The 24,095-nt window shown below is 35.8% G+C and overlaps 1 protein-coding gene across 1 annotated transcript in view; it reads right to left on the reverse strand.

Annotated features, from left to right (window-relative positions):
• The window catches only part of LOC121418706 (dyslexia-associated protein KIAA0319-like protein), a 66,680-nt gene extending 42,960 nt beyond the window's left edge, over positions 1 to 23,720 (reverse strand). Inside the window, exons 1-3 of the mRNA XM_041612768.1 lie at positions 23,654 to 23,720; positions 986 to 1,388; positions 266 to 538 (exon numbers count right to left, since the gene is read on the reverse strand). Coding sequence (XP_041468702.1) covers positions 266 to 538; positions 986 to 1,184 — 472 coding nt within the window. The 5' untranslated portion in view covers positions 1,185 to 1,388; positions 23,654 to 23,720. The remainder of the gene's footprint in view (positions 1 to 265; positions 539 to 985; positions 1,389 to 23,653) is intronic.
• Positions 23,721 to 24,095: the final 375 nt, after the last annotated feature.

Here is a 24,095-nt window from a genome sequence, read left to right on the forward strand (position 1 = left end):
GAAATTATTTTATAAAATGTTCCATGGGAGGAATCACAAATTAATTTTTGGAATTTTAGCTAGCCGATCCAGGCACCGAGATTTCTTCTTTTCCCATTTTCCAGTGCAACAGAGATCTGATCTGGGCGCTAATGGGTCCCAGACGGCTAATAATGTCAAGCCCTGTGTATATGTATTATTAAGGATTGAGAATGAATATTAGCTAGTAATTATTTCACAAATAGTCCTTATAAATTCACATTCCAAAAGAAGATAGAAAATTCACCTGATTGGTGGGTAATTTGAACTACCGTCGTGTCGCTCGGCATATCATGGCTTTCTCCAAACTGGCACGTTTCTTCGCTGAAGCACTGCACAGAATAACAACTGTCGGTCACCATCCACACCATATCACATACTTGTGACTGGCAGCAAAATGTAATGCATTCATCCAATGATCTTGAATCTTTTATTTGTTTATAATGGTTTAATGTGTGTTCATCACTAGGAACGTAGCCCCTCATTTTCTTTCCTGTTATGCACGTCCCATCTATGGAAGCTGTGAAAATACAAATTATAAAAGAAAAAAGGTTGGTTTGGCAAGGAAGTTATGACTTGTTGTGTCATGAACATGGATAATTTTGAATGAATTGTGAATTCTATATTGATCATTTAACTTTAACAGTATAATCGTCAGTAGAAAATAAAACTATTAAATCACAGTGAGACACAATCTTGTGAAAAAATATGTACATACATGTACATGTATTTACATGCATGAATTAAAAGTATACAATATAGAAACATAAATTCTAAAATGCATCTATGGGCACATATCAAAAATTATTCTCTCACAACTTCAAAGTATACCATACATGAAGGAGATATCCAACACCCAATGACTAAAACAAGTTTACTTTATTCATCACCATTCCTTTTGGCAATCAATATCAATACATATACATGTACGTGTAGAGTATATCTTCAAAACTATTGTGATACTTACCTGGTAATACTGTTAGCACCATCACGAACAGGAGCAATGTCACATTTTGAATCCAGTGTGACCTCCAATTTAAGGTCGAATCAGCAGCCCTTGATGAACCTCTACAACACTTCCTCTTCATACCCTTCTCCATCTTCAGTGGCAAGACGATGATCTGTGATTTACGCAAGCACTGTCCGTCAACAGCTGGAGACTCCATTTCCCAGTCGGCATCGAGTTCCAAGATTAGACTGTGTTAAATCGATGCATTATTAAAAGATTGCTTGATTTGTTTGTCTCCTGTCATTCAGACACCGTTGTTCAAGTCGGTATGAAGCCGTGCTTCTTGTCTTGTTGTGCTCATGGGCATGAAGGGTTGATTGTGTGTAATATTGGCTGCACGTGAAGGAAGCTACATCAGACACTGGGAAGGAAAGAAGGGAAAATAATGGGGAGATATCATTAGGAGGGTTGCACAAAAATGGAAATTTATGGAGAGAAAACAGTGTGTGCAAGATATGGGTATTGAACAGCGGGAGGATAGAGAATGAGAGGTAGGGGGAGAGAGATAGTGAGAGAGGGCAGCAGTGGAGGGGGAAAGGAAGGAGAAAGGGTAGGAAAGGGATGGAAAGAGTGCAAGTGAGAGAGGAGAGAAAAAATATAAAGAGGGTATAATAGGAGTGGAGGGGTAATGAATAAAAGGAAGGAGAGAGTAAAAGTGAGAGAGAGGGTGAAAGTGAAAGAGAGGGAAAGACATAGAGAGATGGGGCAAGAGTGGAGGGGATAGAAGGAAGGAGACAGGGGTACATGTAGGAGAGGGATGGAGAAAGTGAAAGTGAGAGGGAGAGAGAGAGAGAGAGAGAGACTTAGACCCCGTTCTCATTACACTTTTTAAACCTAGTTTACTGGAAACAGGTTCATGAAACCAGTTTGGCAGCTCGCTTTGCTAGTGTTCCCATTTGATCGCCCGAAATAGGTTTTCAAAATCACTTCACGTAAAGCAATCTTGTTGCTATGGGAACGCTCTCAAGTGAGGTGACACATTTTGCGAAACTGCAGCATAGGCATTCTACATACAGTGTGTGGAGTAGCTCACTCAAAATTTGCGAAGATTGCTTCTCAAAGAACAGTTGTGTCCTCACGCTAAAACCAGTTTAAAACAAGGCAAAGTGATCTTGAAAACTACTTTGCGAGGTGGTTTTATGAACTGGTTTGGAAGATCGCTTCTTTATAATTCCACAAATTATCTGCAAACTTTTCAAAAGCAATTGTACTGATTCTACACTGTCAGACTCAATCTCTAAAGGTACTGTATAGGCCTACATGTATGTTCCATACATATGTACTGATCCCCGCTGAAGCCGCCTTACGCAACTGATGTATATGTACTGTACATACACATCTTCCTTCCATTTCACATAAAATAACAAAAGCCTAAAAAGAGCATAATAATAGTCAGGCCTGTAACAGGTATAACAAAATAAAATCGCATACAAAAATGTATACATTGTAAGCAATTATTACAAGATCTTTAATGCAGTGCTAATCAGATTGAATTGAATTAATTTATTCTGTTAATGGACATTTGGTGATCACTTGTGATTTAAAAAAAATACAAATAACTACATTTGCATACAAGTAAACAATCATGATGACAATCAATAAAGCCAGTCATTACAGCAAAATGGCATTGTAACATTAATAATTGAATGATCAATGAACTATTTTGTGACATTTATAAACTGAAATACAATGTAATTACAATACAAACATTGAGCAACTGTTGTAGCGGTGTACCAAGGAGTGACTAGTGAGGCCGATGACCCACATTGGCCGTCTGCACTAGCCAGAGTTTTCAAATTAGCGTGATATTTCTGATCCGGCAATTTATCCCGATCTGAACAATATAATAGATTATTTGTAATGGAGACGCAATTATCGCGCTACATGTAGTTCGCTGGAATAATCTTGAGGTTGCAATCCTAAGACAAGTTGGGATTATTTGCAAAATAACGCATTATTTTAAGAATTATTCCGCTAATACACAGGTACAGACGTACTCAGGATGATTCATTCTGGCGTCAGTCCATAATGCATCGATGCCTCGCTAGAGCAGGAATCGCTCTTCTTGCGATGGTGGAGACGGGGTTTCTTGAATCTCGAGATTAATCGTGAAGAGAGCCGATCAGGCTAAAATCTCGAGAACAGCACTGCCTCTAGAGTTAAAAGTGTTTTTTTTTTTGTATTTATATGTACTAGAGTTAGTTTCAGGTGACAGTAGGCGGTTTCAAACCGCCTCGATCACAAGAATCCCCGTTAAATTACGGGAACTATTTTCGGCTAAAAAATACCCGTTAATTATTCCTGCATTCACACCGCCCCGAAACACATCCTTCGGGATAAGTTCCCGAAGTTACGAGCATGCGCATTATGGTCTGATAAGCAGGCAAGGCGCGAAATTCAAAATCACTAGCCCAGCAGCCACCCACGCCGCCGCACCCAACGACACGCTGGGCTAAAAGTTCCCGTAATTTGCTTTCACATCGCCAAAATACCTGCGACCTTGGAAAAATCCCCACGAAAGTTCTCGTAATTTCGCCAAGTACCTACTATTTAGCAGGTATTTTCTTTCGGGGAAATTACGCGTAGTTTGCTTTCACATTACCAAAATACCTGGTATTTTCTGATCGGGGTAAATTTCCCGATCAGAGAATACCTGGAACTGGTGAACTTCGAGGCAGTCTGAAACCACCTTCTATAAGAATTTATTTAACAGGTATTAAGTATTGGGTCTATTCTTTGTTTACCTCACGACTGGTTTGAAGAGGATTTCATGGGAACAATTCATTTTCAAATATTTAATCTCTGTGACCTTTAAGCCACTGACTCTGTTCATCACCTTTTCGTGATGAAAGAACATTCACAAATCATTCTGCGCCCCTTCAGGCAAAGGCAACAAACAGCAGCAGCATACATGTGTACATATTAAAAGTGAATCTTTTTTTTTCATTAAGAAAGAAGTTATACAACCAGGCTAACCTGATTAAAAAGGCCATTAACATACATGTACACTGGCGGATCCAGGGGAGGGAGGGGAGGGCAAAGCCAGCCCATGCCCCCCCCCCTTCTGAGAGGCACAATTAAAATTTGTATTGTAAAATGCTGTTAAAGCATTTTGCCTGTCAACTTTTTGTGGACGAAAATGTCCTTATTTTTTGTTGATTTTTTTTTTCTTGTCAAATTTTTCCTTGGGGAAAATGTGTCCCCCCCCCCATTGGAAAATAGTGGATCCGCTCATTACAATTGACATTATCAGGCCTACATGTACAATATGCTGACCAGTAATAATGTCAAACAATTATTCAAGAGTTTTCAAATGTTGGCCCAATATTTGACAGGCCATTTCGACATATGCCATTGCATTATCAGATTTTCTTGTATAAATTCCCACCTACTGTGTAGCTCAAGGTTTGGGTCACCTTGATGCTTCTTCTTGCTGTCCCCATAATTTGTGGCCAGCCAAAACACCAGCAACAACTGCCCAAAGTTATATAGCCTGATCTTGGATTTGGTCCACCAAAAAACAGTGAATGCAATAAATGTAAGCTTTAAAAAAAACCTGCTTAAGGGCAATTCCATACACTATGCCATGCAGGACATTTTGACATGTAGTTTCTTTGCTGAATGCTTGAGCAATAACATTTTCTTCATTGCTCAACTATACACATACATATTTTAACAAGGGCGGATCCAAGATTTTTAAAAAGGGGGGGGCACATTTTCCCAAGGAAAAATTTGACAAAAAGCAAAAAAAAGGTTTTCAACAAAAAATAAGGACATTTTGTACACACCAATATCGTTTTTCTCTATGCTGTATGCTTGAGCAATAAAATTTTGTTTATCGTTGATGATAAAGTTATAGAGGGTGGTCATAAGAAAAAAAAAAACCAACAAAAAAATATTTGATTATGGGTGAGTTAAAGGTGAAAATATTGTGTTGTACGGAATCAGAAATGGCCTATACGACACGCAACATTTTCACCCCTTATTCACCCATGGACAAAATATTTTTGTTGGTTGTCATTTTTTCACATGACTACCCCGTAGCACTTTATTATAACCACAAAAAAATTGAAGTTCCTCATTTTTTTGGACAGTAGGTTGAAAGATATTGTGAAAATGGCTAATATTTCAAGCATGGAATCGCCATGAACCACTTGTTTAATGGGCCATTGTTTTATGCAAGCTAAGAGACTCTGGATGGGAAACGAGTATCATGCATTTGGTTAGCTAGCATCAAGTGCATTTTAATTGGTGCTCCAAAATGTCCTCAGCTAAGTAAGACCTCAAGGTGATGTAGGAATGACATTTAATATGGCAAGGGGGGGGGATTGGGGATAGTCTGCAGATACAGACCCTGGTTGATCAACAAGTGGGTTGTCACTCAAGACTTACTACAACAAGTCATTATTAAAGGTCAAGTCCACCTCAGAAAAATGTTGATTTGAATCAATAGAGAAAAATCAGACAAGCACAATGCTGAAAATTTCATCAAAATCGGATGCAAAATAAGAAAGTTATGACATTTCAAAGTTTCGCTTATTTTCAACAAAATGGTTATATGAACAAGCCAGTTACATCCAAATGAGAGAGTCGATGATGTCACTCACTCACTATTTCTTTTGTTTTTTATTGTTTGAATTATACAATATTTCAATTTTTACGAATTTGATGATTAGGACCTCCTTGCCTGAAGCACAAAATGTTAAAATAATGGAATTCCACGTGTTCAGGGAGGAATGAAACTTCATTCCACATGACAATGATGAGAAAATAAAAATATTTCATATTTCACATAATAAAATACAAAAGAAATAGTGAGTGAGTGATGTCATCAACTCTCTCATTTTGATGTAACTGGCTCGTTCATATGACTATTTTGTTGAAAATAAGTGAAACTTTAAAATGCCATAACTTTCTTATGTTACAACTTACATCCGATTTTGATGAAATTTTCAGTGTTATGCTTGTTGAATTTTTCTCTTTTAATATTCAAATCAAGTTTTTGTAGGGGTGGACTTGTCCTTTAAACACAGAGAAGGAAGAGGTATCCTGTATTGCAGCCCCCCCCCCCCCCCCCCCCGCACCCTGTAACAGCACCAATAATAATCATAACATCTCTAAAAAGGTGCTTGATGTTATAAAGCACAGTTGCCCAAAGTAAAATACATCACCACAAGCAAAGTTCAACTTCAATCAATAAAGAAATCACTGCCTCTCCCAACGTCTGCTTTCACAAAGGGCTTTGATACAAAAGAGATTTCACTGAATAAAGAAAAAAATAAATAACACACCCAGCACTAGATTTAGCTTAAAATTAGAAGTACCTTTATCCAACATAATACTTGTTGAAGTTCATTGGGACTCAAAGAACACACAAGCCATGAAATGTCTTAAATGTCAAAGGATCTCCTCCATAATAACCTGTACTGTTGGTTTTTATTGAAATAAGTTATTGTGCATTACTCACTGTCTGCAAGCAGTTATCCCTTCAATTTTATTTCACGATAAGACTCAAGAGCTATATCAATATTGTTTTCTCATGAATAGCAAACACTTCATACATACATACATGTAAGAATGTGAATTTTCTTGCTCTATTTCATATTTTCTTGAAGCACCATGAGCACCGTAAGGTGGACCTGTGCACTATGAAAGTAGAGCTAAATATAACAGTAGCTCTACTGTTATATTTATTATTCTGCTGCATACAAATGCAGTCAATTACCGTATTTCATAAAGAAAAAAAACATTTAAGTTTGATATTTTTAAAGTTAACCAAACATTGGATTTCCCTTTTTTTATACCTACATGTACATGTAGTTAAACAATGCACTCATTACTACATGCCATGGATATAAATAGGGATGGCCAAAATTAAGTACCGGTATGAATATTTGGTATATATTTAGTCCTAAGGTCCCAACCTTTTCAAAACAATATTGCATGAAACATTGGGGGGAAAAATGTTAGATTTTCTACATTTAACTTTCAATTCCCTGTTATCCCTGCTCTCAGGAGATTAAAGGTATTGTTTAACTTTGTGAGCAGCCGATTTAAAAAATTCTCAAAGACTCAAACCAAGATGAAACATGTGTACAAGTGCATGTATTAGAACTAATAAACCCTGAAAACAACCATTAATGAGAATGATGATAAGCTAAAACTACAAGGCAAACCCCGATTTTGTAAATGGGCGTCTTATAGACGCCTAAATAGTACACATAAGTGTATGGAATGAAATTAAGATGGTGTTTCCGGTCACTTTATATTTCAATTTTTGAAGCACTAAATAAATAATTATTCTCGAACGCAATTTTTTCTAGGCTTCATTTTTGTGACATATCACAGACACAGGTGACAAGTGTGACCTTCTAGCTCAGATTTTTTTAAAGTCAAACCAATGTTAACCAATCACTTTAATCCTATAGAAATATGAGGTGGTTTCAGACCACCTCGACCTCGAAGTTCGCCAGTTCCAGGCATTCTCTGATCGGGAAATTTACCCCGATCAGAAAATACCAGGTATTTTGGTAATGTGAAAGCAAACTACGCATAATTTCCCCGAAAGAAAATACCCGCTAAATAGTAGGTACTTGGCGAAATTACGAGAACTTTCGTGGGGATTTTCCCAAGGTCGCAGGTATTTTGGCGATGTGAAAGCAAATTACGGGAACTTTTAGCCCAGTGTGTCGTTGGGCGCGGCGGCGTGGGTGGCTGCTGGGCTAGTGATTTTGAATCTCGCGCCTTGCCTGCTTATCAGACCATACTGAGCATGCTCGTAACTTCGGAAACTTATTCCGAAGGATGTGTTTCGGGGCGGTGTGAATGCAGGAATAATTAACGGGTATTTTTTAGCCTTAAAAAGTTCTCGTAATTTAACAGGGATTCTTGTGATCGTTTGAAACCGCCTACTGATACAACAAGTAATTTGTCTGGTGATTCATACTGTATCAAACAGGAAGACCAGGGATCAATGGATCAATTAATTTATGGAAAATTATAGCTCTAGTATAAAATATGATTGAAAGATGAGGAAGAACACATTTCAAAAACGCACTTTTGTTGAGTGGTTGAATTTGAATGATTTCAGCATGAGGCTTGGCACCCCTGGCTTTACTATGCACATGCACCTAATGTATGTATGCATATCTGAAAAGCAGGGAAAACTGTGCATTTAATGTAGTTTGAATTTCTAAGTGCTGAATAAATTTCCACTCTGATCTCTAAGTACTGTTTTACAGCCTCATCCCCTGGAGTTCCCTTTTACTTTCCACACCCTTCCCTGAAAATAGCCTGGCTAATACATGTATTTATAATTTGTTTGAGACTTACTATCAAATACTGTTTTTTCCCCCAAAGAAAGCCTATTTTGAAGATTGGGAGTCTGGGGCATTTAGCACATTTAATATTCTTGGGAAGAGATGTGGAAATATACGTCTAAAAGGTGACTGCATAATAAGTATTATACATGTACATACAAATGCAACCATCTACATGTATGCCAGACACGCAGGTGCACTTTAATACCCCTTTCATAAACCCCATTAAAATGAATTAGGCGGCTAATAGCAGCATAATTTGGTCGTAAAATTGGAGGAGGACAAGAGTTATCCGCATTACTCTGATGCTGCTATTATCCGCATAATAGCAGCATCGGGACAAGATTTTGAGTTTATGAACGCATTTCCAAATAATGCGGATAATTGCCATGGTGCGGTCACAAGGTCACCCTTTTCCAACACAACCGCATCGGAGGGGGCGTGTCCAGTTGTCATGGCGATTATTCGCCTTTTGCAGGACGGGCGCTCGTAAAAATAATGCGGCTTATTTTCGGAGTTTATGAACGCAATTTTTATTGAATTATCCGCATTACTCTTAGGCGGCTAATTGGAGGATAGGTTTATGAAAAGGGTATAAGCATCACTGAATGGGACTTACAGTAATATGCGTGTATACCTCTTTCATGAATTCACCCTAAAATAGCTGGATCAAATGGTTATCAGAATAAAACATTGTATAATTTAGAAATAGTCCATTGTCATTATTACATGTATGTAGCCCAGCTACAAAATACTGCAGATAATCACTAAGGTATTGATGGAGAAGTTCACCCTTGTGAAAAATTGGTTACCGGTATTAAAAGCAGAAAAACTATAGTAAAATATCGGTGGTGGTTTGATGAAAATCTATCAATAAATAGTTACAATACATGGATGACTTTTGAAAAATTTATTTGTGACCTCATACTTTGTAGTTTTTATATATTACTTCTTATTAATTCATTGTAAGCGCTTTGGGCCTAATGGGAAAAGCGCAGTACAAATAAATACTACTAATAATATATATGCGAGCTGCTTTCCCACATCATCACGTACATGTACACGTAATACGATATACTAGGAGCTGCTCATCTGTGATGTCATGTACATGTACAAAACTTCTTGTTCCAAATACAATGAGAAAAAAAACCTAAGAAAAGCAAACAAAGAAAGAGAGAAAGAGAAAGAGAGAGAATAAAACAGACCCAAAAAGAGGTATTGTTGTGAACCCCTGGATTTTCACATCATTGTCATGCAAGATTAATTTTGGATCCACTGAATAATGACTGCGATGCACAACTAACAAGGAAAGCTTGAAGCAAAATGGATTAAAGCTGCAAAAAATGATCAAGGATGTTCAGTCTAGACAAGTCAAAAAACCATATTGCAAAGCCAAAGGATATACCATCAGATACATGTAATAAAACAACACATTTTATTTATTATTCACATATTGAGGAATCTTCAATTATCTTTTACTTTCTAATAATTTCTACATCTTTTGTATTCCAATGAATATTTCAACAAATATTTGAATAAATATGTCAGAATAGGATATCAATCATAACAAAATTTTTTTTTGCCATCTGAGCATTTGTGGTTTTGAAATCTTGCTTTCATCCCATTCCAAGCCTACATGTAATCAGCAAAAAAATAAAATAAAACGCGCACCAACTGGATATTTTCTACTCAACATGACTACACAACTACATTCACAACTTTTTGTTAGAATCTGAACTTTAGTATAAATGTGGTGTTTCAACTACATTGTAAATTCAAGTTCTGATTTATAACCCAATCCAAACCATATCAGACTGACATGTACAATAAAGATGGGGAAGGGGGGGGGGGTTAGTTTGAATTTGAATGGTTGGTTTTACCATGGAGCTATAAAACAGAGCCAGACAGATGGACAGACGGACGGACACCGAGCATGATGCAATAATACGTCCCATAGGACAGGCATATAAAAACTGAAGAAAACAAAGTTCTTCCTAATGCTGTCATGTACCTTGAGTGTACAATGCCATATCATATCATGATGTAGAATTTACAACATACACCTGTAACATACATCTGCTGAAATGGGGAATTAATTGGTGATAAAACAATATTGTACAAGTACATGTACACAGTCACAGACTAAAACCTACATAGTTCCTTTGATTTCCTACCCTTGCTTCCCTCACACAATGTACAAATGCATGCTTTTGTTTCTTGAACTACAATTATAGAAAAAAATGTCAATATTTACCTTGATTATACATGTAGCCCTACAGGTACAAGCTCAATACTTAATAGTGTGACTCATAGTGTCAAGGCATTAATGCCAGGTTAATATATGTGGAGTCTCCAGAAAGTGACATTGTGAAGAGTACAATACCAGTACACAGTAGATGGTTTCAAACCCCCTTGATCATAAGAATCCCCGTTAAATTACGAGAACTTTTTAGGCTAAAAAATACCCACTAATTATTCCTGCATTCACACAGCCCCGAAACATACTCTTCGGGATAAATTCTCGAAGTTAGGAGCATGCGCAGTATGGTCTGATAAGCAGACAAGGTGCGAGATTCAAAATCACTAGCCCAGCAGCCACCCACGGCGCCCGCGCCAAACGTCAAGCTGGGCTTAAAGTTCCCATAAATTGCTTTCGCATTGCCAAAATACCTGCGAACTTGGAAAAATGCCTGCGAAAGTTCTCATACTTTTGCCAAGTACCTACTATTTAAGCGGGTATTTTCTTTCGGGGAAATAATGCGTAGTTTGCTTTCACATTACCAAAATACCTGGTATTTCCTGATCGGGGTAAATTTCCCGATCAGAGAATACCTGGAACTGACGAACTTCGAGGTAGTCTGAGTCTGAAACCATCTAATATGAGAATGACATTTTAACTTTATATGTTCAAGCACAACTGAATGTACATGTACATGCAGTATGTAATGTACATGTACATGTGTACAAAAAAACAGCTCCTTTGAATCATTTTTAATGATTTATTTTCAAATGTAAATGTATGGAAGGGATGCCTCCAAAAAAATATTCACTGGCCCTACATGTAGGTCTTCTAATCAATGTCTTTGATATTTCATACCTTAAGTCCAATGACATTTTTTACAGATACTAAAAATTATAGAAATTAAGAAAGAAAAATATGCATCTATGTTTAGGTTCTGTTAAATGAAATCAAATGTAATCATTTTTTTTTTAAATCAGCAATTTTAGATGTCATTGATAGAGCAAGATATATTGGAATACAAAAATATTGACATGACAAAGAAATTAAGACAAAATCATTTTACATGTCAAGGATACATGTATACATATAAGGTACATGTAGGTGAGTATGATATTGAAGAATGTGAGGAAAATATTGAGATGATTAACTGTAAAGAAAAAGGTGACTTACAAAAATATTGAAGAGACAAAATAATTACAAATATGGCATACCAAAAAAAAAAGCTTTACTTGTCTAGCAAGAAATCCAGTGAATATGAGATAGACATGATGAGAAATCACACTGGGCATTAGGGACATCTGCACCAGCCAGAGTTTTCAATCTGGCGCTATTTCTGATCCGGCAAATTATCCCAATCTGAACAATCTCAAGATAATATACAATGGAGATGCAATTATCACGCTACATGTAGTTCATAGGATTGATCTTGAGATTGCAATCCCAAGTCAACTTGGGATTATTTGCAAAATAGTGCGCTACATGTATTTTACGAATTATCCCATTAATTCGCACTCGGGATTATTTATTCACGGCGCCATACCAAAATGCATCAATGCCTTGCTCAAGCAGGAATCGCTCTTCTTGTGATTAATGTGATGGTAGAGACAGGGTTTCTTGAATCTCGAGAGGGCTGATCGGGCTAAAATCTCAAGATTGAGCAAACTCGGGCTGGTGCAGCACCGCCTTCTATGAACTAGAAGCACCAAAGGAATAGACTCACAATCTCAGTAGGATTACCAACAACATGATTGTCGACTAGACAAGAGGGGCAAACTTCTTATGTACTCTTATGAAGGTACAAAAGAAATCAAAATGACACCAAAAGTATTACATGTACATGCAAGTTGACTACTCGAGTAGATCTACATAAACATGCATTCTGTGTATTAACAGAGAGTATTATGCTCTTCATCTGTGCCTGTGCTCTTCTTGAGATTAATGTGATGGTAGAGGCAGGGTTTCTTGAATCTCGAGAGGGCTGATCGGGCTAAAATCTCAAGATTGAGCAAACTCGGGCTGGTGCAGCACCGCCTTCTATGAACTAGAAGCACCAAAGAAATAGACTCACAATCTCAGTAGGATTACCAACAATATGATTGTCCACTAGACAAGAGGGGCAAACTTCTTATGTACTCTTATGAAGGTACAAAAGAAATCATGACACCAAAAGTATTACATGTACACGTTGACTACTCGAGTAGATCTACATAAACATGCATTCTGTGTATTAACAGAGAGTATTATGCTCTTCATCTGTGCCTGGGAGGCGAAAAGCGAACTGAATCACTATGACCCGCAGGTCTCTCTTCCCGCAATAACTGATGGGGGGAGTGCAGGTGGGGTTTCCCCTACTCCTATACGAATAGTGCAGTGGGTTCTTTGTGCAAAGGTGATGACTCTGCTCTACACGGGGCCTCCAATTAACATCCTATCCAAGGGACGGAGTGTTTTCCATTGTAACATTGCCTGCATCTATGTAACATTGGGCTTCTCTCTCTCTTCTACATGTATCAGATGCCAGTATGATAATTGCCTGAATATTATGCTTGAGTGAGCACTGAACACATTTGTAAAGCTAACTAACAGAATTGGGTTTGTGAAAAATACTGATTTTCAAGCAGTTTCAACGAATAAAGGCAATAAAACAACTTGACCATAATATCTATTTTTCATATTTTATTCGCATTTTTCGATCCATGAAGATAAGAATGATAGTATTGCAACTTGCTTGAATAACTTTGATACTGAACATTTCAACCCTCGGTAAACATAACTTCACATTATTTGTGACAGCTGGATATGAGGGATATAAACTCAAAGTAAACAAAAGTTCATTTCAAACACCTCCAATATTCTTCTTTCAAGGTTATGTGTTGTCCTTTGCTATTAAGGGATTTACACAATTATGCATGAATTCTCCACACTTTCTCAAGCATGGCAACAAGAAAAAGAGAATAACGAGAAAAAAATCAAGCCTATTCAACTCAATCTTATAAGTAACTTTGCACACTGTAATCTTTATGATATACAATACATACTGTACCAGCATCCACTTTAATAAATATACTTGTAATTCTTTCCCAGTTTGGTGCAAATATGATGTTCATATTGTCATTAATAATAACAAATCATCAAGATATTACAAATTTTTCATTTGAACAAAGTGCAAACTTTTTGGATATGCACTGAATAATTATATTTCAGTTGGGACTATTAGCTGCTGGATACATCTACATGTAACTTCTACATCTAAGTGACATATTGGCATACCAGTCGCAGTACTTACATCATTTTTACATGTATAATAAGGATAACAATGGCATCAGGAAAATTGAATTTGCATTATTGGTATGAATGTTAGTTGTTATTCTCAAGACACCTCCAGACTAGTAGAATGTATGATAAAATAAAAGAAATTAAATTTAAAACTTCTTGAAAGTAATAAATTTTACAGTAATATAGGGCCTGTGCCAGTAGGCAATTTGCCCATCCCCAAGTTCAAAACTGACAACAAAAACACTGGCACCGGCAAAAAAAGGTCCAAGTCACACAAACAGTTGACAGTAATTAGTTGACAGCGCTAATGCAGTTTCGCGCTGGCCAACTTCGAGCAAATTTCCCTACCAGATATTGTTCACAAAATGTCTTGGCAAGTGTCTCTGTCACATTTCAAGGTCAATAAACAATATGTGGCGAACAAACAAGTGAGCTGCCGCAGGCGAATCTTGGTGCTAATGCAGTTTTGCACCGGCCGATTACCAGCATACCTCACCACCAGTAAATGTTCACAAATGTCATAGCAAGTCTCTCAGTCACATTTCAAGGTCAATGTACCCAACGCTTTTCCGAATATTGCGATCGGTAATGCCAATGGCTGTATTTCGGCTTCCATCTCGACGACACCAATCATTCGAATCCTTAGTCAGACATCGCTTTACTTGGTTTCGCTGTTCACGAAGCAATACCTGACTTAGACCAAAAGCTTCAGTCTCTGTATTTTGGTTGTTCCGCTAACTCCGTTGGCTTCACTCACCAAATATACAGAGACCGAAGTTCTAGCGCGATATGTACAGACCGGATAAAATGGGGAAGTGAAGTTGCGCGACAGAAGAGGTAAGTCACTGTTTTTGTTCCTTTTAACTTGATCTTTCCCCATTTTTTGACAATTAATGCTAAAAGGTAATATTAATTTGCATTTCGGTCGCGTTAATTTTTAAAAGTTTGATTCATTAAAGACAAAAATTGAAGAGCCCCGACAGGGGGATTTTGCATTGTACATGTAAGTCCCCTAATGGTGGCTGCACGATAGCATAGCGAGCCGTCTGTGTACGAGGAGAAATTGAAAAAACAAAAAAATTTTAAAATACTCCTTGAAACAGACGGCTACAAGCTGTCTACATGTATATGGTTGGAACTATCCCTTATCGATCAACTAATCTTTTAAGCATCATATCTGCCAAAATATTCATCAATTTTACCCAGTTTTCATTTCATTTGTGCAGAAAATTAAGCAGATCAGATTCCCATGTTTCACACGGCGACTCCGATTCAATCAGCGTATATATCGACGAATACGACGATTTTACATGCTAATTTGCACCCATCTTTTGAAACCGAACACCCGCGATACATTAGATTAGGTATGTTTAAAAATTGTTTTGATGTCCTTACGAGTTACATGTAAGATATACCTTTCGTTTCGAACTCTCTAAGAAATAAAAATCACACATGTACATGTATATGACAACAGCGGAATTAAAATAAAAGAACAGAAGTCACAAACATCTAAGATTAATGTACGATCTATCTCAGGACATGTTTTAAGGTGTTGATGAATTAAAATATATCTGATATACCTTTCGGTATGGACTCCCGTTCTCCGAGAAGAAATATAAAACACGCAATTTTCTGACAACAGCGGGAAAGAAAATAAGACAAGATAGAAGTCACAAACATCTCAACGATCGATTAGGTATGTTTTAAAATTGTTTTGAGGTCCTAACGAGTTTAAATATATTTTATATACCTTTCGCTTTGAACTCTCTCAGAAATAAATTCATACATTTATTCTGACAACAGCGGAAATGAAAACAAAAGAACAGAAGTCACAAACATCTAAGTTTAATGAACGATCTATCGGGACATGTTTTAACATTGTTTTGAGGTGTTAATGAATTAAAATATATTTGATATATCTTTCAGTACGGACTCCCGTTCTCCGAGAGGAAATATAAATCACGCATCTATCAGAACATGTTTTAACATTGTTTTGAGGTGTTTGAGATGCCTTTCGTTATATATGGACTCCCGTTCTCCAAAAATAAATATAAATCACGCATTTTTCTGACAACCGCGGGAAAGAAAATAAGACAAACTAGAATTTTAATTCGTCATGAGGACGAATTAGGTGATCTGTCTCTGATTTTATGAACACGAAGACAATCAGCATGTTTATTGAGATAAATATGATCATCATGATGAAAACTGAACTTTCTTACGAAAAGAACATGTTGAATACTCTTGAAAAGAGGGAATGAGAATATGTGAAATACATGTAGGTGTAGGCGATACACATTGTACATGTTATAGGCCTATTAAAAACGATTTTAACCTACTTTATTGTGCGATATTTGAACTAATATACCTTGTAATGGTGATTAAGGAACATTTGCGAAAAGTTGAAAAGAAAAAAAAAAGAAAAAAAATTTATGTCCACTTTTGGGTTCGAACCTTCGAACTTAAGGATGCAAGTCTGGTGCCTTACCAATTGAGCTGCACTGTATCCCATAGACTTTCTACACAAGCAAATTAAGAGGATCTCAAATCCAATTTTGCAAGTGAAATACGGGCATGATCCCGGCATCTGATCGGAAAACGAAGACCACACATGCGATAGCTTACAATCTCAGCTACAACATAGTTCAAGCTCAGAGAAAACTAACCAATAGAAATGGAGATTTGCCTCGCGAAATTGAGGAATGTAAAATCCAGTTTTGAGAAAAAGTCATTTCCCATAGAGATTGCACACAAAATGAGCGAAAATGACATGCCTCTATAACTTGACATTTTTCAGGATGATCCGATCCTTAAAATGTAAATATACCCATCACAATAGAAAGAGTATGTCCTCAGCTACAACGTAGAAAAAAACTGAGCAAAAATTGACCAATATTAACAGAGTTAGAGTCAAATTTGCATAATTACGATGACGTCATAAGTAGCAAAATGGGAATTTTGAGTTCCGACGCCATTTTGATGACGTCATGATAAAATTTCGGGTCAAATGTGACATGAAATCACATCTCCCATCCATACTCTATTCGAATATGAAAAAAAAAATGGGGGTCAACGGACTACCTTAAGAGCTATAATGAATTTTGTATAGGCATGTTTTTGCACATATATTGTCTATGGTTAGTGCGCGCGCGCGTGCGTGCTGTAAACTTTGATGGAGGCTAATTCCTTTATTACTTGTCGTAGAAGGTTGATCAAGGTATCAAATTGTTCAGAATTATATTATCGGTGCATTGATATGTAAAAAATGGCGATCCTATGTTTTATAGTGCCGTTACGCGCGGGAACGCGCGCGTAATCGTGCGCGCGCGCAAATTTTTGAAATGCTTAAAATGACCTGATTCGTACTCTGTTTTGGTCAAAAAGTGATTTTGAGCATTTTAAAATTTTGATGCGCGCGTACGCGCACGTCGTGACCTTTACATGACCTTTGATGACATGGGCAGTTGACCCTTGACCTGAAGTTAATGTGATGTGAATATTGTTAACTTTTGATAATTGATAATGAAGATATGATTGATAATGTGATTTTACAAAATGGCGTCTAGATGACGTCATGATGACCTTTTGACCTTGAACTTGCTTTATACACATTACATGATAAGTCCCCATATCTGATGATATTTTGATGAAAATTGATGATGTAGATTTGGAGATTTTGTACTAACAAGAAAAGGGCGGAAAAATAAAAATAAATAAATAAAAAAGAAAATTCGTACGAAATTAATAGTTGATCTGTCGATTGACAGATCACCTAATTAGAAGTCACAAACATCTCAGATTAATGAACGATCGATTAGGTATGTTGTAAAATTGTTTTGAGGTCCTAACGAGTTAAAATATATTTCATATACCTTTCGTTTTGAACTCTCAGAAATAAAATTCACACATTTATTCTGACAACAGCGGAAATGAAAATGAAAGAATAGAAGTCACAAACATCTAAGATTAATGAACGATCTATCTCAGGACATGTTTTAACATTGTTTTAAGGTGTTGATGAATCAAAATATATTTGATATATCTTTCAGTACGGACTCCCGTTCCCCGAAAGGAAATATAAATCACGCATCTATCAGGACATGTTTTAACATTGTTTTGATGTGTTGATGAATTAAAATATATTTAATATACCTTTCGGTACGGACTCCCGTTCTCCAAAAATAAATATAAATCACGCATTTTTCTGACAACCGCGGGAAAGAAAATAAAACGAAATAGAAGTCACAAAAATGTCAGATTAATGAACGATCCATTAGGAATGTTTTAAAAATTTTTGAGGTCCTAACGAGTTAAAATATATTTTATATACCTTTAGGCTTTTGCTATGAACTCTTTAAAGGGGAAGTTCACCCTGGCAAAAAGTTTATTGTAAAAATAGCAGAAAAAATAATAAAAAATATTGCCGAAGGTTTGAGAAAAGTTCATCAAGTAATTAAAAAGTTATTAGAATTTCAATTATTTGATTTGTGACGTCATATGCGAGCAGCATTCCTACATAGCAAATGGTAAAAAATCAATGAAATGTCATTTTCTCAGAAAATTGAAAATGGTTTTCACTGCAACTTTTGTATATCAATAGCCAAATCATTTCATACCCGATCATGAAAAGAAAACAAAATTAAGTCATCAGGAACCATACAAAATTTGAAATTCATACATTTTTTATTACATAACACATGGGGCAGCTGCTCGTTTATGACGTCACAAATCCAAAATTTTGAACTCTAATAACTTTCTTACTCTTTAACGGATTTTCCTCAAACCTTCACCAATTTTTTTTACTATTTTTTCTGCTATTTTCACAACAAAGTTTTCTTCAGGGTGAACTTCCCCTTTAAGAAATAAAAAAATGAAGCTACAGCCAAAGCAAGTGATACCTCCTTCGTCATATAAGGTACATTGCGTAATAGCTTGGGTGAAGCAGCTGGGCTAGATCTGTCATCAGGACACTGGACAACAAATTTAGATAATCTGCCAAGATTTGCTGAACCATTAAATCAGGTAAACATGAGATGAAAATCGTTTCTCTTGGGTATCATTTGGGCAGCCACTGAGGTCATTTTAAAACATGAGCCATGAGAGCGATTGCTTTGGGTGGTGACGGACATTTCATTGATTTTTTTTCAATCAGCGACTATACAAATAAAAAAAAATTATACAAATTCTAATAACTTTTAAAGTCTTTGATGGATTTTCGTAAAACTTTCATCAATGCTTATCATTATGTTTAAGTTCTGCTATGTTTACAATAAACTTTTTGTCAGGGTGAACTCCCGCTTTAATGTTTGGTCACTTGAAAATGACACCTACGTATCACGAACGTGTGTTTTCAGTAAGTTAATTTTCAGTTGGGAAATATTGGAAATATACAAAATCACTTATTCATTTTTACCATGCTTTATTTTTTTTCAGGTTCAGACTTCGAAAATGTGTTGACCATTTTCATCATTTTGCAATTCAAATTCCCTTTAGAGAGATGTTGCAAAGTCTTAGGCATATTTCTGATCTGTACGATGCAGGATCTAGGGGCGGGGGAGTTGGCATGACATATCGATTAAAAATACCTAAACATCGATCTCACGCCACCCCCCCCCCCAGAACATCAATCAATAGAACTGTACACACATGTGAAAAACAATACAAGAAATTATAGTCTGTTTTAGATGAAAGAATGAAAAATAAATGGTGAATCCAGCAAATTAGCTGTCATACAAATAACATTAACATCTCGCTCCCGGGATCTCGCTTTTTTCCTTTCACAAAATCATCCACATGTATATCGCAAACCGTTTTAACATTCATTCACATTTTCTAATATCAAGAATTAATTTCTTGATGTCAAGTATTAATTTCTTGATATTAAGAATTCATTTCTGATTTCGAGGGTCAATGTATTGCAAGAAATCATTCTGATTTTCAATCAGAAATTCTTGATATCAAGAAATTAATTCTTGATATCAAGATCTTCATTTTCATTTCTGATTTTGTGCATGCATCAATATATTGCAAGAAATCATTCTGATTTTTATTCACAAATGAATTATTGATATCAAGAAATTAATTCTTGATATCAAGGTCTTCATTTTCATTTCTGATTTCGTGCATCAATATATTGCAAGAAATAATTCTGATTTTTATTCAGAAATTAATTCTTGATATCAAGAAATGAATTCTTGATATCAAGAAAATCATTCTGATATTTATTCAGGAATCAATTCTTGATATCAAGAATTCATTTTCATTTCTGATTTCGAGCGTCAATGTATTGCAAAAAATCAATCTGATTTTTTTAAAGAAATGAATTCTTGATATCCAGAAATTATTTTTTTATATCAAGAAATGAATTCTTGATATCACAAGAAATGAATCTTTGATATCAAGAATTCATTTCTGAATTCGATCGTCAATTTATTGCAAAAAAATCATTCTGATTATTAATCAGTAATGAATTCTTGATATCAAGTTAGAAATTAATTCTTGATATAAAAATAAATGTTTTTTGGTATCAAGAATTAATTTCTTGATATCAAGAAATCGTTTTATGATATCAAGAAATGAGTTCTTGATATCAAGAAATTAATTCTTGATATCAATAAATCTAATAATTTTTGATATCAGAAAATGTTAAAATAGCTTGCCATACGCACGTCGCTGGCCGGCCAAGCCTATTACAGTTCATACATCCAAGAATTTCAACAATTATTTCGTTGTTACATGACAGCAGAAATTGAGAATGAACGTTAAGAATATACTTAGCAAGTAATTACCAGGAAAATTATATGGAACAATTCATTTTAAAATCAAAATTTCTTGAAAGTTATCAGAATACGGTATCATGTAAAAATGAAAAGTTACGTCGCATCGCGGACAATTCAGTTCCAAACATTGCGTGCAGGTCCGGCTCTGGCTCAGCTAGCTACCCGCGCCAGCGGGCTGGCAAAGCTAGCGTGGCTGGCTAGCCGGCTGGAAGTGGAAATGCGCCAGTGTCTATGCATGGATATTATCCGGTCAAGTGATAAGATCGTAGTTTGTCTGTTGCCGAAATGATTCTGAAACATTCTATATTTTTGAGGATTGATGATGAATGATGCAACCAGGGTTGGCAGATTTAAATCACGTTGATTTAAATCGTGATTTAAATCGCGATTTAAATCACCATGATTTTTTTTAAAAAATCATTGATTTAAATCACTTCCATTGAAAAATGTACAAATCATGGACAAAGTATTTGTTCAATGCAGTTTTAATTCTTCAAGTCAACTGAAAAACTTTGAATTAACTTTATATCAATAAAAGATCAACAAAGTCTTCATATCTACTTAAAACAAATTAAAATCAAATTAATAAAATCAGGTAATTAAAAACTACAGGGCAATTCCACAGGTTGGTCCAAATCATGTAACGTGAGTAACCGACACATTCCAAAGATTTGCCAGAAGCATAATAGAATTTCCCAAGTTTTGTTTTTATACAAAGGATAGTCAGACTGTGTACTGTGTTGTGGTAAGGAGATGTTTAGTTCCTATCAATAATAATGGAGTTACAGCTCCAAGTATGAGTCAAGGTGTCTCCAAATGTAACGTGAGTAACCGTGGAATAGCCCTACAGATGAATGTTGTCAATAGGTACAAATTTTTTGTAAATTATGTCGAGTTTTTCTTCTGAAATTTTACATTCTTTGTCAGTTATTATTAGTCAATTTCTTTCTTAACGTAAAGTTTTCACATAATCCAAAGACTTTTCAGAGAGCAGTTTGTAAAAAAAAATATATAATATATAAAAGTCAATGAGAAAAGGTTTGTTGGCAGTTTTCCAGTTTTGATCCTTTGCCTACACATAACTACTTCTGTCATGTAAAATAAAAAAATGATACCTGCATGTAATCAACATATTTAACATGCCTCTTATTTCGTATTGTTACATTTATCATACATTTGATGTTTTGAATAACATAATTATAAAAATCACATTAACATAATGTAGTACAGTCATAATTTGACTGTTGAGAAAAGCTTTCTCTTATAAACCTTTTAAGTCACTGCAGCCCATTTTATGTTCAGTGCTACAAATAATGGAAGTTTTGTATCTGCATGTAATAATGGAAAGAGCTCTATAACAACAATTTGCAAAACTCAGAATTAACACTGCATTTTAATGTTAAGATGCAGGTACTTCAGTTACAATCATTGGCAGTTGTAAGCTGTGTCTCATTTAAAATAAAATACTTCTTTTTGTAATACATATGTTGTAATTTAAGCAGTTTTGCAGTTTTTATCCTTTAAGTTAAAAGTAGATTTTTTTTCATACTTCATGGATCAAACAGATTTTTTTTGTAGAGAATATGGGAATAAAAATTGTAGATTAATGTAAAAAAATCACAGTAACAGAATGTAGTATAGTCACCCTTTGACTAAGCTATCTCCTATATTGTTCTCCAAAACTGAGAGTTTTGCATCTATATCTGTAGCAAGAGAAGAGCTTTTTATCAAAAAGATCCTAAACATATACAGTTGTAGTCTCTCTTTGACTATTGTAAAGCTGTGACTAATTGAAAAAAATCATTGATTTGAATTATTTCTCTTACAATATACATGAATACTAGTAATTGGCAAAGGGTTTGTTGGCAGTTTTGATAAGGGATTTTTTCTCTTGGATTTTTTAAATATTTGAATGAAAAATCCCAGAGGGGAATTTTCTCTACTCACTGGGAATTCCCAATGGAATATTCCTTCATAGGCCTATGTATGATAGAATTAAGTTCAGATACATGATTCCTCAAATTTATTTTAATTGTCCATTTTTACTGGATTTTAATTACAAAATATGTGGTTAAGAACAATATTAGGGGTGAAATGTATAACATCAATATTGATGTCATTGTAAGAGTAAGGGGGGGGGAATAATTACCCTTTTTTTCGAAGGAACTTTAAAAAAATCAAAAAAATCTGATTTAAATCAAAAAAATCTGATTTAAATCAAATAAATCCGATTTTTTTGATTTTTTTAAAAAAATCAAAAAAATCGCCAACCCTGGATGCAACAATTATTTTCGATGATTTTCCCTCACTTTTTATAATTTTTTTTTTTGCCTGTGTCGCTCACTTTTTGCGCGTGACGCACCAGGAGCTTGTGGAATTTGCGTGTGTCGCATGCGACGCGTGTGTTCTACACTGGCGAGAACGTTGCCGATCGCAATATATGGAAACGAGGTGAGAATGTTACAATTCAACTTTGACCGAGACTGAGACTGTTAAATGACATTTCACTTGACTTGTACTTGAAGTTGTAGTTGCTAGAAACTAGTTGTGCCTTATGCCTTTTCTGGTGGGGAACGGAATTGAAGAAGTTTGCTCAAAAAGTCAGTCATGCCAGTTGACAATCGATAAATCACTCACAAATATTCACTGTGTCAACTCAACTCTCGGCAGCCCAACTCTCAAAAACTAGTTCAAGTCACTCAACACTGCACGTCACAGACCCACCATTTAAATGGCGCTACACACATTGCAGTGCAGAGACACTGAATTGGGTCATGCCAGTTCAGTGCGCCGCTAGCCGCTGCCGCCGTACCGTACCGGGACCGTGCCCATGGTGCCGATATCTGCAAGACGACCCGACGGCGACGGTCATGTCTCGTCATTATTATCTCGTCATTTTTTATCATGTCCCCATATCCCCCAAATATGTCGGTTAATACGAGGCCATTCGATGATCCCGTTCATTTAGTAAATTAACAACATTAATTATAGAAACGATTTGGAAACTTACAAGCAGCAAGTCACAATTTTTACAAAAATCTGCCAGCTGTAAATTCCATCTTACATGTAGATCGATGATTATCGGTGCTACGGTAGCCGTGAGTTTACCTTTAATGTATTGGCTCGGTTTACGCGATGGCGAAAGCTAGAGATCTTTTTGATAATGCCCATGTGAAATTTTAAGGGAGGGGATAGGGGAGGTGGATAGACACTCTATGCTGCTTAAGCTTAATTATGTTCTTAAAGTGGTACTTCAGGCTGAAAATAACAAGATTTGAACAGATAAAGTAAAATCAAACAGTCAATTAAAACACTTCACCAAAGTTGGACAAGAAATAACAAAGTTAAACTGAAAGCCTATTTTCCCCCCATTATTTCGATGAACTATAAATATGCATGCCAATGAGCAAGTTAGTGATCTCATATTCTCACATGTTATTTTGTATTTCATT

The sequence above is a fragment of the Lytechinus variegatus genome, chromosome 1, assembly GCF_018143015.1.
Source record: "Lytechinus variegatus isolate NC3 chromosome 1, Lvar_3.0, whole genome shotgun sequence".
Lineage (NCBI taxonomy): Eukaryota > Metazoa > Echinodermata > Echinoidea > Temnopleuroida > Toxopneustidae > Lytechinus > Lytechinus variegatus.